This window comes from Pimephales promelas, chromosome 23, assembly GCF_988280905.1.
Source record: "Pimephales promelas chromosome 23, fPimPro1.hap1.1, whole genome shotgun sequence".
In the NCBI taxonomy this organism is placed as follows: Eukaryota; Metazoa; Chordata; class Actinopteri; order Cypriniformes; family Leuciscidae; genus Pimephales; species Pimephales promelas.
Genome location: NC_142791.1, coordinates 21,042,517 through 21,056,203, shown reverse-complemented (window position 1 = coordinate 21,056,203; position 13,687 = coordinate 21,042,517). Strand labels below are relative to the sequence as shown.

The window sequence follows — 13,687 nt, the reverse complement described above, 5'->3', positions numbered from 1 at the left end:
TTAGAATCCTGCTCGACACGGTACGAGTAGAACCGGAGGGGTTATATTGGTGCCGTGACCCATATGGAAGTGAGGTTTAGAGGGGTGAGTGTAATACCTGTTACAGACTGTGCGATTTTGGCAATCCTATGAAATCAATACAAATCACACTATATCCGTGGATCTAATAAACGTCCCGGGTTACGTATGTAACCCTAGTTCCCCGAAGGGACGGACGCTCAGCGTGACGCGTCTGAAGCATGAATGAAATCAGTCAATGGAGAGAATGAGCGTACGGCGAGTGACGTCATGACCAGGAAGCTATAAATATCCCCTGAGCACACAAGCCGCCAGCTTAAAGTTACTGAAGCAAGCGACCCAAGGGGATGCCGGAAGAATGGCAGGACACGCAGCGTCCGTCCCTTCGGGGAACTAGGGTTACATACGGAACCCGGGACGTTCCCCTTCAGGGACTACCGCTGCGTGTAATCGCAGTAGGAATGCAAAACCCACATCCTCATACGACCAAATCCCTGTCGTGTGGAGACACAAACCGACGAGAGAAATTGAGCCCTGGGAGTGGAGCTAAGGTCAAGGGAATAGAAAATCTGACGAAAGTGTGCGGTGAGGACCAGCCTGCCGCATCACAAACGTCCTGAAGAGAAGCTCCTGAAAGAAGAGCTGTAGAGGCAGCCATACTCCTGGTGGAATGAGCCCTTACAGCCAAAGGTGAAGGCTGATGGGCCGAACCGTAAGCAAGCGAGATGGCCTCGACCACCAACTTGCTCATCCTTTGCTTAGATGCAGGACACCCTTGCTTAGGTGACCTAAGAACAGACAAACAGTTGTTCCGATCTTCTCCACAGGGTAGCTCTGTGGACATAAGCATCTAAAGCCCTAACGAGGCACAGCAAATGAAGTTTCTCCTGGTCTGACGCCAGAAAAGGCGGAGGACGGAAAGCATGCAGAACTATAGGTCTGAGAGAAATAGTTAGTACCTTAGGAATATAACCTGGTCTCGGACAGAGAAAGCTTTAACCGAACCAGGAGCAAATTCCAGGCACGAGGGAGCCACCGAAAGTGCTTGAATATCTCCTATTCTTTTTAGAGATGGGATAGAAGAAGGAAAGTCTTTAGAGTAAGAAACTTTTCCGAAACTTCCTCGAAGGGCTCGAAAGGAGCTAGGGAGAGACTTTCTAAGACGATGGCCAGATCCCAAGCTGGTACCCTTGTGCGAACTGCAGGCCTCAACTTCAAGGTGCCACGAAGGATGCGTACTATGCGTACGATGCGTACTGACGTGACCTCGGCCACGGATGTACCATCGCATCCAACCCCATCAGGGCTGGATGGCTAAGGGAGAACCACAGCGCAGTGTGATGTTTCTCGAGAAGCAAATAGGTCTACCTCGGCACGACCGAAATGTTTCCAAAGGAGTTCCACCACCTCGGGGTGAAGACTCCATTCCCCAGGCCTCTGCCCCTGTCTTGACAGGATGTCTGCAGCCCTGATTTAAATACCCTGGGAGATAAAAAGCTCTCAGAGAAAGAATTTTCCCCTGGGACCATAGAAGGATCTGACGTGTCAGTTTGTAAACAAGAACGCAGACCCCCTTGATGGTTGATAAGAGATCATCGATGTGTTGTCTGTCCGGACAAGAACATGGTGGCCCCTTAGGTCTGGGAGGAAGTGTTTCAGAGCCTGAAACAGCGCCAACATCTCTAGGCAATTTATGTGCCACAGACGATGTTGGTCCTCCCACAGACCCTGAGCCGGGCAACCATCCATGATCGCCCCCCAACCCGTGAGAGAGACATCTGTCGTTAGCATAACGCGACGACAAGGAGCTCCTAACACAGGGCCTTGGGACAGAAACCAAGGATCTTTCCTCATGATCAGGGCGCGATAACACCGTCGCAAACTCACAAACATGCGAAGCGGATTTCCCCTCGGGGAGAATCCCTTGGTTCTGAGCCACCACTGTAACGGTACCATGTGCAAGAGGCCAAAAGGTATCACATTGGACACAGCTGCCATGTGACCTAACAGTCCCTGGAACTGTTTTACAGTGGATGCCTGGCCTAGCTTGACCTGCTCTTCTGTGGCAAGAATCGAAGCAATACGAGCAGGTGACAATCGTTCCTGCATCATCGTCGAATCCCACACTACACCTAGAAAAGTGGATCTCTGTAATGGAGAAAGAACACTCTTCTTGGCGTTGAGCCTCAGCCCCAGTCTCTTGATGAGAGCAAGAACGACACCTTGATGCCGAATCGCCTGTTGTTCCGATTGAGCTAGAATTAACCAGTCATCTATATAATTCAGAATACGGATGCCCTGCAGCCTTAACGGGGCTATAGCAGCATCCATACACTTTGTGAATGTTCAGGGTGACAGTGCTAGGCCGAACGGAAGAACCCGATATTGGTACGCTTCGCCCCCGAAAGCGAACCTCCAGAACTTCCTGTGTTGAGGGAGGATAGACACATGGAAGTAAGCGTCCTTTAGATCTATCGTAAAAAACCAGTCCTCGGATCTGATTTGTGACACGATCTGCTTGAGAGTGAGCATCTTGAATTTGAGCTTCCCTACAGCGCGATGTAAGAGACGCAGATCAAGAATGGGATGCAGCCCCCCATCTTTCTTCAGAACGATGAAGTACCGGCTGTAGTGTCCTAACTCCCTGCTGGGTGGAGGAACCCACTCTATAGCTCCTTTCAGCAGGAGAGTTTTTACCTGCTGTTCTAATACCAGAGCCTGCTCGGGGACCACCACTGTGGACAGAACCCCTCTGAACCGAGGTCCCACTGAGAAACTTTGGGGAGAATTTTCCATTCCGCCAGAAACTCTACTAAGGGAACCAGCCTCTCGAGGCTAGCCTCTGGATGAACATCCTGAGTGACAGACACAGCACTCTGTAACACACTGGCAGGGAACAGCTGGTCTGGGCACTCCACAACCCCCCCCAGAGTGGGCGAGTGTCCCTCAGGAAATCGCTCGCCAAGTCTCTCTACACCCTGTAAAGGCAGGGTTAGTAGAGCAGACTCCTGAGGGCATCGGGAAAGACAGGGCACCGTGTTTTTGTGCAGTGAACTCAAGTCTTTCACGATGGGGACCACCCTCAGAGTCATAACGTTCAGCACGTCAGGTTTTTTTTTTCTTTTCGACGCGGCCTTCTTGGCAATAATGACCGTCCTCAGATCAGCCCTACCACGAGAAGACCACGCCAGAGAGCGTCCCGCCTTGTCCCCCCCTTCTCTTGGGGGGGTGGTTGGGGCACGAGACGCTCTTTTTGAGGTACTCGGCAACTGGGACTGCCCTCGTCTGCAGCCCCAGCGACATGCACTTTAAGGGGCAAAAAATTCTGAAAGCAGTTCTAGCTCATTAATCATTTCAACATAAATTCCCCCCTCTCACCGCATCTTTAAGCAGGTCAGCCTGAAAAGCTTGCATAATGCCTTTTTTTTTCCATAGTGTGTATACATGCAGCCGCTTGACCCGCCGTCGAGTAAGCCTTCCCCACTAACACAGAAGTATATATATTTTTTTTTCTTTCTTTTTTTTTTTTTAGTGGTTTAGAGGGCAGAAGGTTGAGGTCGTGCAGACAGAAATCTATAATATAGTTTAATTTTACTATTAGACTCCTGTCTATCAGCTGGCCACTCGACACTGAGCTTTTCAACAGCCTGAGAAAACACATCCATAAAACCTTCTTCATTTGCAGTATACTGTGACAAACTAGTTTCCTCTGATGCAAAACTTTCGACATACAGCTCCTCAGAACTGGATAATCTCAATTCAACATCATCATGCATCATTTATGCCTCTACACGGGCAGAAGTAACCGCCACAGCGCGTGCTTCCACCGGGTGAGAGGCACTGGATCCCGGAGAAAGCCGAGATAGGGCGGGGCCCGTTCCTAACATCGCCGGTGAGATCCACTGCGAACCCCAAGACAAGCGCCGCCGCTCTGCCTCAACAGAAGCGGGACCCGAGCCTTGGGGAGCTCACAGCATACCTCTCTCCTCGAAGAGCGATCGCCACGAGCACAGAGTTCGCAGAGGACAGCGCTTGCAATGCTCACAATCGACTCCCTCGAGAGCCGATTGGGCACGCTGCACTCCCAAACGTACGCTCATTCTCTCCATTGACTGATTTCATTCATGCTTCAGACGCGTCACACTGAGGGCGTTCCCACTGCGATTACACGCAGCGGTAGTCCCTTCTGGGAACTTGGGTACGACATGTATATGTAGACTGTACAATGATAATACATATTGAATCGCAGGCCACTATTATGCAAGTTAGTATAGAATAAAACGTCATCAGCATGCGCTAGTGGTAAACAAATAGAGTCAGATGAATCGCACTTTGGCAATTGTGGTTTTTATGTGCCCTGAAAAAAAAAGAGGAGGAATAAGCAAAAGAGGAGAATATGGACGTGGTCATGGCTAGGGAAAAGAGGCCAGTTTGGCATGCTAATCTATCAAATGGAGCTTTAGGGAGTTTTAAGTTGTAGCGCCATGTCACGTTGATAATTTTATTGGTTAGTCAGTAGATGTAGGTCATAGCATTAGCAGCAAACACACTGTGAGATGATCATGCTACATTTCTGACACTGTCAGAAAATGATCGCAGGCTAGCTTTGGTGACAAGACCGTGACAACGACAGAACCTCTCACACTGTACAACGTAGCGCCACTGTTTAGGAGCCACGACCACATTTGGTCATCTTGCGCCTGGGACAAAATCGTACAATGTGTAACGGAGGCCAGCAAGTAGAACAGTGTTTTTTTGATTAGCTAACGATGAGATACTCTAATTAGCATCAAAATACATGCCACTGGATGTTGGCCAAATTTGTTGCTGGATTTGAATAAGATTTAACTATTTTTGAAAAGATAAATGTTGATTTTTTTCACTGAGTCACATTAACTAATTGCCTTTTCAGTGAATGATACATGCAATGCTGCCTTCGCATTTGACTAAAAAAAGCCATGCTTTTTGTCTTAAAAGTGCACATTTGACAACATAAAATGCTACCTAAAGGCAGCTCACAAGGTTTTGGAACACAGCTATTTACATCAATAAAATTATCAAAAGAAAAATGTGAGAGTAGCATTTACTGAGTTCAGTCAATTCACTTACTGAATCAATGACCCCTTGCAGTGCTTCAAAGCCATCATTAACAGGAAAGACGTGATCTTCGCTGTCGGCTATTGTTGCCAGCTGTGACCGAATGAGAAATCATAAAAATATGCTTCTCTATTCTTTTGTTCTCACATTGTACATCCGTTGCTGATGTAAATACAGATTGTGGTGACCTGCTCACAATGAAGGGGCAAATCATTTTGTCACCTTACCTGGGTTTCATTAAAGTCCTTCACTCCAACACAATACACAGAAGCTCCCAACTGACGTGAGCGACCGGCCTGCCATTTCACCGTATGAAAGACAGGTTTCAAAAAGATGAGTTGGGTTGCATATATTATAGAGCCAGTACATGTGAAATATCAAACTATGCAAATATTATCTAGATAATGGGCTAAATGAGACAGTCTGATAGAAAGAAGGTCCAAGGTTCAGTTTATTTTATAATAGTTGCTGCCTCACGGGTCAGAGCTTAAGGCTGTTGGTGTTTCTAGAAAGAACAGAAAATATGGCAGGATGACAGGATCTAAGGTGTAAGGTCTCACCTCTCTGGCTGCCAAGTCAAATTCATTCTCGCGCAGTTCTCCATCAGTCAGAGCAATGATGACACTCGCTGTGCGGTATCCTAACAAAAGAAGAGAGAATTTATAATAGTCTATAGAAGAACCTCCTAGAATGGTTCAGAGAGCAAATTATTCAATTACTTTTTGAATTTCTGACAGAAATTTCTGGGAGTAATCAATCGTAGCCTTTAGAGTTCGTCTCGCGCAACCATTGTCTTTTGGGAACCGTATTACATTTAGCTAACCGTCATCTGTCTTTAACAAGTTTTAAACTTTCTTTGTGATGGGTAAACACAATAACATGATATTGACGGTAGACTACTTATATTTTTTGTATCCGATACAAACCTTGTCAGGTGAAAGAACGAATATGACATCTTTAAACATAGGCTACTTTGGTGAGGTCATATTAGTGAAATTTTGTGTATAGCTAACCATTCCGGTTCTATTCACACTGTGACAAGCAGGATTCTATCCAGCGTTTCCAACATGGGAGGGGGTGCGATAAAAAGTAATGTTTTTAAATTTGTGGAGAAATTTTTAAATGTATGAAACAGCTTTTTTTGCAAGCGACATTCCTGCTTGCATCTTTGCCAAATGAACTGTCAGCTACTTCGTAAATGTGCTAAATTTAAACATCGGCTTAGTGTAACTTTTCAGGTTGTTGTAACGGCGTTAAAAACGTAACGTTATAGCTAGCCTAGTAAGGTAACGTGGGAAAAGATGCCCTGGCCCTTAAAGGAGTAGTTCACTTTTAAAAAGAACTTTTGCTGATACATACTCACCCCCATAACATCCAAGATGTCCACGTCTTTCTTTCTTCAGTTGAAAAGAAATTAAGGTTTTTGATGAAAACATTTCAGGATTTTCTCCATATAATGGACTTCATTGGGAACCAAACTGTTCAAGGTCCAAATGAGAGTTTCAGTGCAGCTTCAAGGGGCTTTAGACCAGGGGTTCTCAACTCCAGTCCACGTGACTGCTCTGCATGTTGTGTATGTCTCCCTTATTTAACACACCTGATTCAGATCCTCAGCTTGTTAGGATAGACTCGGCTATCCTAACGAGCTGAGGATATCCTAACGAGCTGAGGATCTGAATCAGGTGTGTTAAATAAGGGAGACATACACAATATGCAGAGCAGTGGGTCGCGAGGACTGGAGTTGAGAACCCCTGATTTAGACGACACCAGGCGATGAATAAGGTCTTGTCTAGGACCCTTCGAGTCATGCCTCGAAAAAAGATTTGTTCATTTTGATGAACGGGTTCGAACAGGAGAGTCACGAACGTGCATCACAGAACAGAGCAAAGCGAGCATTTGTGCATATAAAACTTAAACGTTGTTATTTATTTTTTAAATGACCGATTGCTTCGCTAGATAAGACCCTTATTCATCGTCTGGTGTCGTTTAAAGCCCCTTGAAGCTGCAATGAAACTCTCATTTGGACCTTGAACCGTTTGGTTTCCAATAAAGTCAATTATATGGAGAAAATCCTGGAATCTTTTCATCAAAAACTTTAATTTATTTTCGACTGAAGAAAGAAAGACATGGACATCTTGGATGACATGGGGGTGAGTAAATTATCAGCAAAAGTTTTTTTTTTTAAAGTGAACTACTCCTTTAAAGGGGTCATGAACTGGCTTTTTAAATTTTATTATATTGTTGTCTGAGGTCAACTTATGACGTTCGCTTGGTTTTTGCATTTAAAAACATCCAAATGAATAAGTAATAGGCTATTTTGTATCCAAGTTTTTAGCCTACCTGAAAAATGCTGGGTTTTTATGGGTGTCTCGCACTGAAGACTTGGAAGTAAACACCCACTGCTGTGAGTGGAGAACAGTTTTGCATATTATAATGAGTCCCGTTGATGCACTTGGGGGAAATTGTTTTGAAAACGTCCAATGTTGTAAAATGGCAACCAGAATGATTCGACCCAGAGTCTGTGTGTTGCACAATTCCTGTCAGATCCAATATAGACGGCACAGCACCGTTCTTTGCTCTTAATCGGTCTGCAAATCCAGTCTTGTTTAAAGGACAATCCCCAGTGAAATGAAGCGAACAGACGACGATGTTTTACCTCATCAGCTGGAACGTCACTAAAAATAAAGTTTATCCATGCCGTCCTATTGGAATCCAGAGGAAGCTTGTGCAGCGACTGTCGTCTTTCACAACCAGGCACTGCACAATATTCTGCATTGCTCAGTAGCTCGATCCCGTTTTGTCATCACGAGGTAGGCCTATGTTATTTAGCTATGCCTGATTGCATGTAATGCGAGAATCTGTGGGCAGGGCTAAACCGGCCGTGTTGAAGTAGGAGTTAATCATCTTCTGCTGGGGTGGTGTTTTAACCTCTTTGACGTCATAGTTCCCCACTTTTAAAAACGAGTCATTTGCTAAAAAGCTATAAAAGCTTTTTTTGGACTAACAAGGACGTTTTCAGTTCTGAAACTTACAGGATATTTTTATAATATGATGACCACTTAGATGTCAAAAGCTCAAGGAAAATTTGATTTCTCAGTTCATCACCCTTTTAAGAACGATGTGCAGCCATTCACTTTTAAACTGTAACCTATTTAGATATAAGTTTAGCATGTGAAGGATGATGATGCATCAGCCAATGTGTTAATATAGGAAATAAATAGAAACATTTGCTAATTTTGTTGTTATAGAACAAAATGTACAATTATTCAGAGGCCATTTTACCCCACCAGATCCCCACCCAACTTTACCCCAGGGGTCTAATATAGGGTAATTTTTTTTATCAAAATAAAAACTATAACTTATTACTCCACACATTTAAAAACATGAATGTGTCCACAAATCTCTCATTAACAAGTAGACACAAAAACTTAGATATTTAACATAATACAATGTCATAAATCACTATTTTCTAGAGACACACATTCAGATAAATTAACCTTTCTACTGACTAAATTTCACAAGAGTAAATGATGAAATTACAAAATTGAAGATACAGTAGCGTATAACCATTCATCAAAAGTAAGATTTTGTGTCATCTATGGTCAGGACTTACCCCTATCTAGCTACTGTAAAGAAAAGAAAGGGAAAAAAAGTCAAGTCAGTCACCAGAGGAATTTAATTCGTAACATACCGTCACCTGTTCCATAGTAGATCTGCTCGCTTGCCTAGAAAACCACACAATATTTTTTTAATAAACTGTGTTTGTTCTGATTTGTACTTTAGTGTATTTTGTAATACCTGCTTACCCTCTGAAAACCTTTGTGCATGAAGGTATCTCCACCCGGTAAGACATGCTGAAGCTCCTCCAGCCCAGCACGGATCTGATCCCTGAATATTAAGATATTGTAAATTTTTCATGGCGATTTACTCTATTCAATTATTTATACATCATGCTTTTTATTTAAATAAATACTTAAAAAGAAAGATAGAATTCATGTTAATTAACTTTGATTTTGATTTTGGCCTTGTAGACCAGAGCCAAACCAACGGTAATCAGCATAAAGCCTGGACCAGCATGGATTTGAATGCTGCCAGCTCTTCTTGATTTGTTGGATCGACACAAATAAAGCTGACAGACTCACAGCAAGTAAAGAGATATCAAAAACAAAAGCTTTTCAGATGTTGACAGTATGAAATCACAGCATGTGTTATAAACTCTTGCCTGTCCTCTGTAAGTTTCATCAGGATCCTTCCCTCCGTTGAAAAGACTATAAAGGACATTCGGAGCTGGGGGCTGCAGACAGAGAAGAATAGGAAAATGTAATTGGTTTATTCACAGACCATCATGCTGTAGTTGCCGACTAGTTGACATTAATATGGTCTACTAGGAGTTCCATGATAGCTATTTCTATTGCACAAGCTGTCATTATTCCTTAGCACTTAAATTGGCTTTGCAGCCTTTTATTTATATTACTGTATATTTTTTGGACAGTAAAGTGTGCAGTCTTTTGACAATTTAATTTTAACAGAACTACCTAAAACTTTAGGTTACATAACAATCTGACATTGGTTTACAGATTTTTTTTAATAAATACATTGTAGTAATGAGATCACAAAAAAAAAAAAAATAAGCATGTTGAGTTTCTGCTGGAATCACCTGATGAACTTGTGTGCAAGGTGATCAACAAAGTAGTAGATCTCATTCCAGTGGTGCTGTACACTTCCAGACCTGAGAAGATGTTATGCATTAAGGGTTCAGTATTAGGATTGCACAAAATAACATGAAAATCTTTTTTTTTTTTTTTTTTTGGTCATAAACATATATGGACGCTGAAAAAAGTGTGCTTTGTCCTTTGTTCCTGGATAAATACCACTTTTGCATATCAGTGTATGCAATCTTCTGTATCATTTTGTTAAAAACACCTTGTTCCATATTGCAGAGGCAGAGAGCACTGCAGGACCAGAGGAGATACATCTGCATCAATAGTCAGTAGAAGGTGTGACATTTATGACTGCTGTATGAGACATTACATCATCTGCCAAAGTAACATACCGACACTATCTTGGAAACACCCAACTCTTTGAAAAACATTTAAAAGTTCACATGATGGATTAAATCCACTAAAGGATTTAGGCTGCATGGTCATATAGTGGTGGTGATTTCTCCCTGAAATTACACACTCCTGATATCCTATTTAAGGATTATCTAAATATTCATTACAGATTTGCATGGCAGCATGTCCCTGTCCAACTGTCTTAAAAAAGTAGTTTTAAAAAGCATCTGACACAGATAATGATATCTGAGCATCTAGACTCTAACTTCTTGTTAAGTGGGCTTCTTTAATGCTCAGCTTGTGTAATAGCTCATCTGGCAGGGCAATTGTGGTGGAGACAAATCAAAAAAGAATGCTAAGCTTACGTAAGCGACGTTGAAGCCTTCCAAAGTCAGCACAAGCTTTCCTCTGCACACATACACCACCACAAACACACCAGTGCTGCTAATTCAGTCTTGATCAATTCAACAGATGGTGGTACATTCTTTTTAATGTGGACAGTCTATATCTAATTATTTTACTGTTCTATTTTTTATAGTTTATACATATATATATATTTCTTTTTTTGGTTTAGAGATATGGAAGATATGGAACTGGAGCCAATAGCAGACCATTCAAGACCCAAGACTAAACTTCTCAAAGCTTAAATTTAGATAAAAACAAGAACCATGCAAGGCCCAGCATTTTAGTGAACTAAAAAAAAGTTTGAATTTATTGTAGTATTCATATGAAACACTGCCTTTTTAAATTCCTTTTCAGAATACCTCACTGACCTGTGGTTGAGGTCACTATCACCTTTAATGCTTTGCAAATAAGTTGCGGTTTTGTCTGAAACAATAAGCCAAGTCGCAGATCCACGCCAAGACTTTAAGTTTGAGACACAGACCACATTTACTGTACATTTATGCATTTAGCAGCTGTTTTTATCCAAAATGACGTACTAAAGCAACTTGTAAAAGAGCCAACAATTTTTATAATATACAATGGCTAGTTTATTAGACATCTAGATTAGGAAGCAAATTAGTGAAGAGGAGATATGTAAAGAATAAATATTTTTTTATTATGTAATATTTATTTTTATATTTAGTTTTTTATAATTACTGCAACTTTTATTTTAAACATAGTAGTTCTATTTTAAAACATTTTATTTGAAATTTTGAACATTTCGACACAAGGAAAGTGAGTGTGAACCTTTTGAGGCCCAGATCCTGTTAAGGTCCAAAATGCTGGCTGTCCATTTTAATGAGTTAAAAAAGAGAAAATTCAGAATATATTTCAAATGCTAGACATATAAATATAATATACATTTTGAGACTCAAACCAAGGCCATTTCAGCATTGCCATTGTGCATCTGCACTGTTCCAACAGAAAAAAGAAAGTTGCAGTGTAAGCCAATACTTCGCTATGACCTCATCATATAAGAACCTATAACCATCACTGAAAAGGCTTTTTCAAAATCTGGGCAGTTGTCTTGCACAGTGAAGGCATTGTATTATTCTGCCTCCAAAGAGAAATCCAAATATTTTCATTCATATTATATTTGCCTAATGCACTCTATTCATCACAGGGTGTGTGTGTGTTTTTCACGTCTTTTCTCTGATCTTTGCTTATAAATGAAGAATGTTACTAGCACGACTAAACAATGGCATACTTTCTCTATCTCTCCCTCCCCTCGGTCCCTTTCTCATCTCCATATCATTTGTGCTCAGATGCAAACTCTGATTCAAGACAGCTCTGAGGCTTTGGAACATCTGGCCCTGCTGGTGAAAAGGTTCAGCACAAGAGGAACCCAAACAGCCCTAAACGCTCTACTCACCATCACCTCATGACACCTGCATCAATCTACTAGAGTTTTCTATTAAATGATGACCCTAAAAAGTGACTTCATACTGAAACTGAATATAATAAGCATCATAAACAAACTGAGGGCAAACTGTCAAGAGAGTTACAGTTGACAAAGGAAAATAATCCTTTACAACCAAAATATCCCACAAACATCAATACATTTGTAAAATCTTTTATAGATCTTCAGTTGTTTTTATGTCTTTGCCAAGCTCTTTCTGGAGGTGGGTTGTTGTCCTCATAGTTACTGTTTTGATGGTAAATGGTAACGCATCCACAAAGCTATTAAAAATACAATACAACAGCTAGTACTGCTGTGCAATTCTGCGTTTGAGGATTTTATCTGCACGATATGCTTTTGACCATGTCTATATGTTTTCACGCTTCCTTAAAATTGCAGAGGTCATACAGGAGATGACCATCTTAGACGTCTCCAATATCCTGCACAGAATATTAATTTCAGGTAAATTTGACATTTCAGAGGCCTTCAGAACACAGGAGGTTTATGCTATATAGGCACATTCAAACCTAAATGCCATGATTTGCAGCATCAAAATGTGAGAGACTGTAATGATGCTTCTGAAATGCTTGCTGATGTGTCTCTTTAGAGACATAATAAAATTGCCTACTTGACCTTTGGCTGTCTGTATGGATGTTGAATTAACATCCATACAGCATCAGATTCTCAGGTGCCATTACGAAGACACTCTCAAAGCTTATGGAAATGGAAACACTCACTTGTCCAGCACAAAATAGAGGTCAAACCCTCCATAGCACGAGGACCCAGCCTCCCAGCGTTCATAGCTCTGTCCAGCACAGCAGCTGAGACTCAGGATAAGCATCACAAACAAGCCTATGATCAGCCTGTCACGCCAGTCCATGGACATTATTCCAGGTTGATAACAGCAGCCTCGCACAAGTCAATGGCACTTCCCAGCAAACCCTCAAGGAAAGACATCCAACTTTGGTGGAGATGATTTACTCTGCAGCCTCTTTTGCCTGTGATCCATCCAGGTTGGAGCAGGTCTGGAGTCCTGGAGCTGCAGATCCTGAGGTGCTTGAATCACTCCCTCACGCTCAAATAACTCTAACACTGCTGTGCTGCTGCCACAGATGTGTTTCAGGCTTGTTGAAGTGCTGGCCCTCAGCTTGCCCCAGAGACATCTGTTGACAGTGACTTGGGTTGGATTGAAATCTTCATGAAATCATTTGATTTGGTCTGGTGGTGTCTGGATCTATGTGAAAATGGGGGATTATCTTCAATACAAAGAGGGAGTGACATGGTTACTTTTGGAAAAAAACGTTCAAAACAGTTTTACACTGACACTCTCTCTCTCTCTCTCCTTTTCTTTGTTGCTCTCAACTCTCTTTCTCTGAATGGGCTTTTTGTTGAGGGTATGTATGTTCTCTGCTGCCACAGTGTGGTGACTTTTATTTTTGTTGTAGTGGGGGGTTATTCAGCGCGCCGCACCAGTGTAACGAATGTGTACATTAAAAATTATACTACATTTTTTTCTTATTAGTTATTTCAAATATATTTAGAATAATTATTGAACTGCATTTATGTAGCTTGTAAAAATAGTCAAAGGGATAGTTCACCCAAATATGATAGTTCACTTACTTATCTCTTTAATGGGCTATATGCACGCATAAGTTCCGCATTTGACGCAAGGATG

General features: G+C 41.9%; 1 protein-coding gene across 2 annotated transcripts in view; it reads right to left on the bottom strand.

Moving 5' to 3' along the window:
- The window catches only part of antxr1b (ANTXR cell adhesion molecule 1b), a 36,488-nt gene extending 23,154 nt beyond the window's left edge, over nt 1–13,334 (bottom strand). For both annotated transcript variants that reach the window (XM_089126264.1, XM_039664390.2), the window contains exons 1-8: nt 12,750–13,334; nt 9,773–9,844; nt 9,338–9,409; nt 8,922–9,003; nt 8,807–8,840; nt 5,676–5,755; nt 5,343–5,411; nt 5,128–5,208 (exon numbers count right to left, since the gene is read on the bottom strand). In XM_089126264.1, coding sequence (XP_088982390.1) covers nt 5,128–5,208; nt 5,343–5,411; nt 5,676–5,755; nt 8,807–8,840; nt 8,922–9,003; nt 9,338–9,409; nt 9,773–9,844; nt 12,750–12,898 — 639 coding nt within the window. In that variant the 5' untranslated portion in view covers nt 12,899–13,334. The remainder of the gene's footprint in view (nt 1–5,127; nt 5,209–5,342; nt 5,412–5,675; nt 5,756–8,806; nt 8,841–8,921; nt 9,004–9,337; nt 9,410–9,772; nt 9,845–12,749) is intronic.
- Between the last annotated feature and the right edge of the window lie 353 nt (nt 13,335–13,687).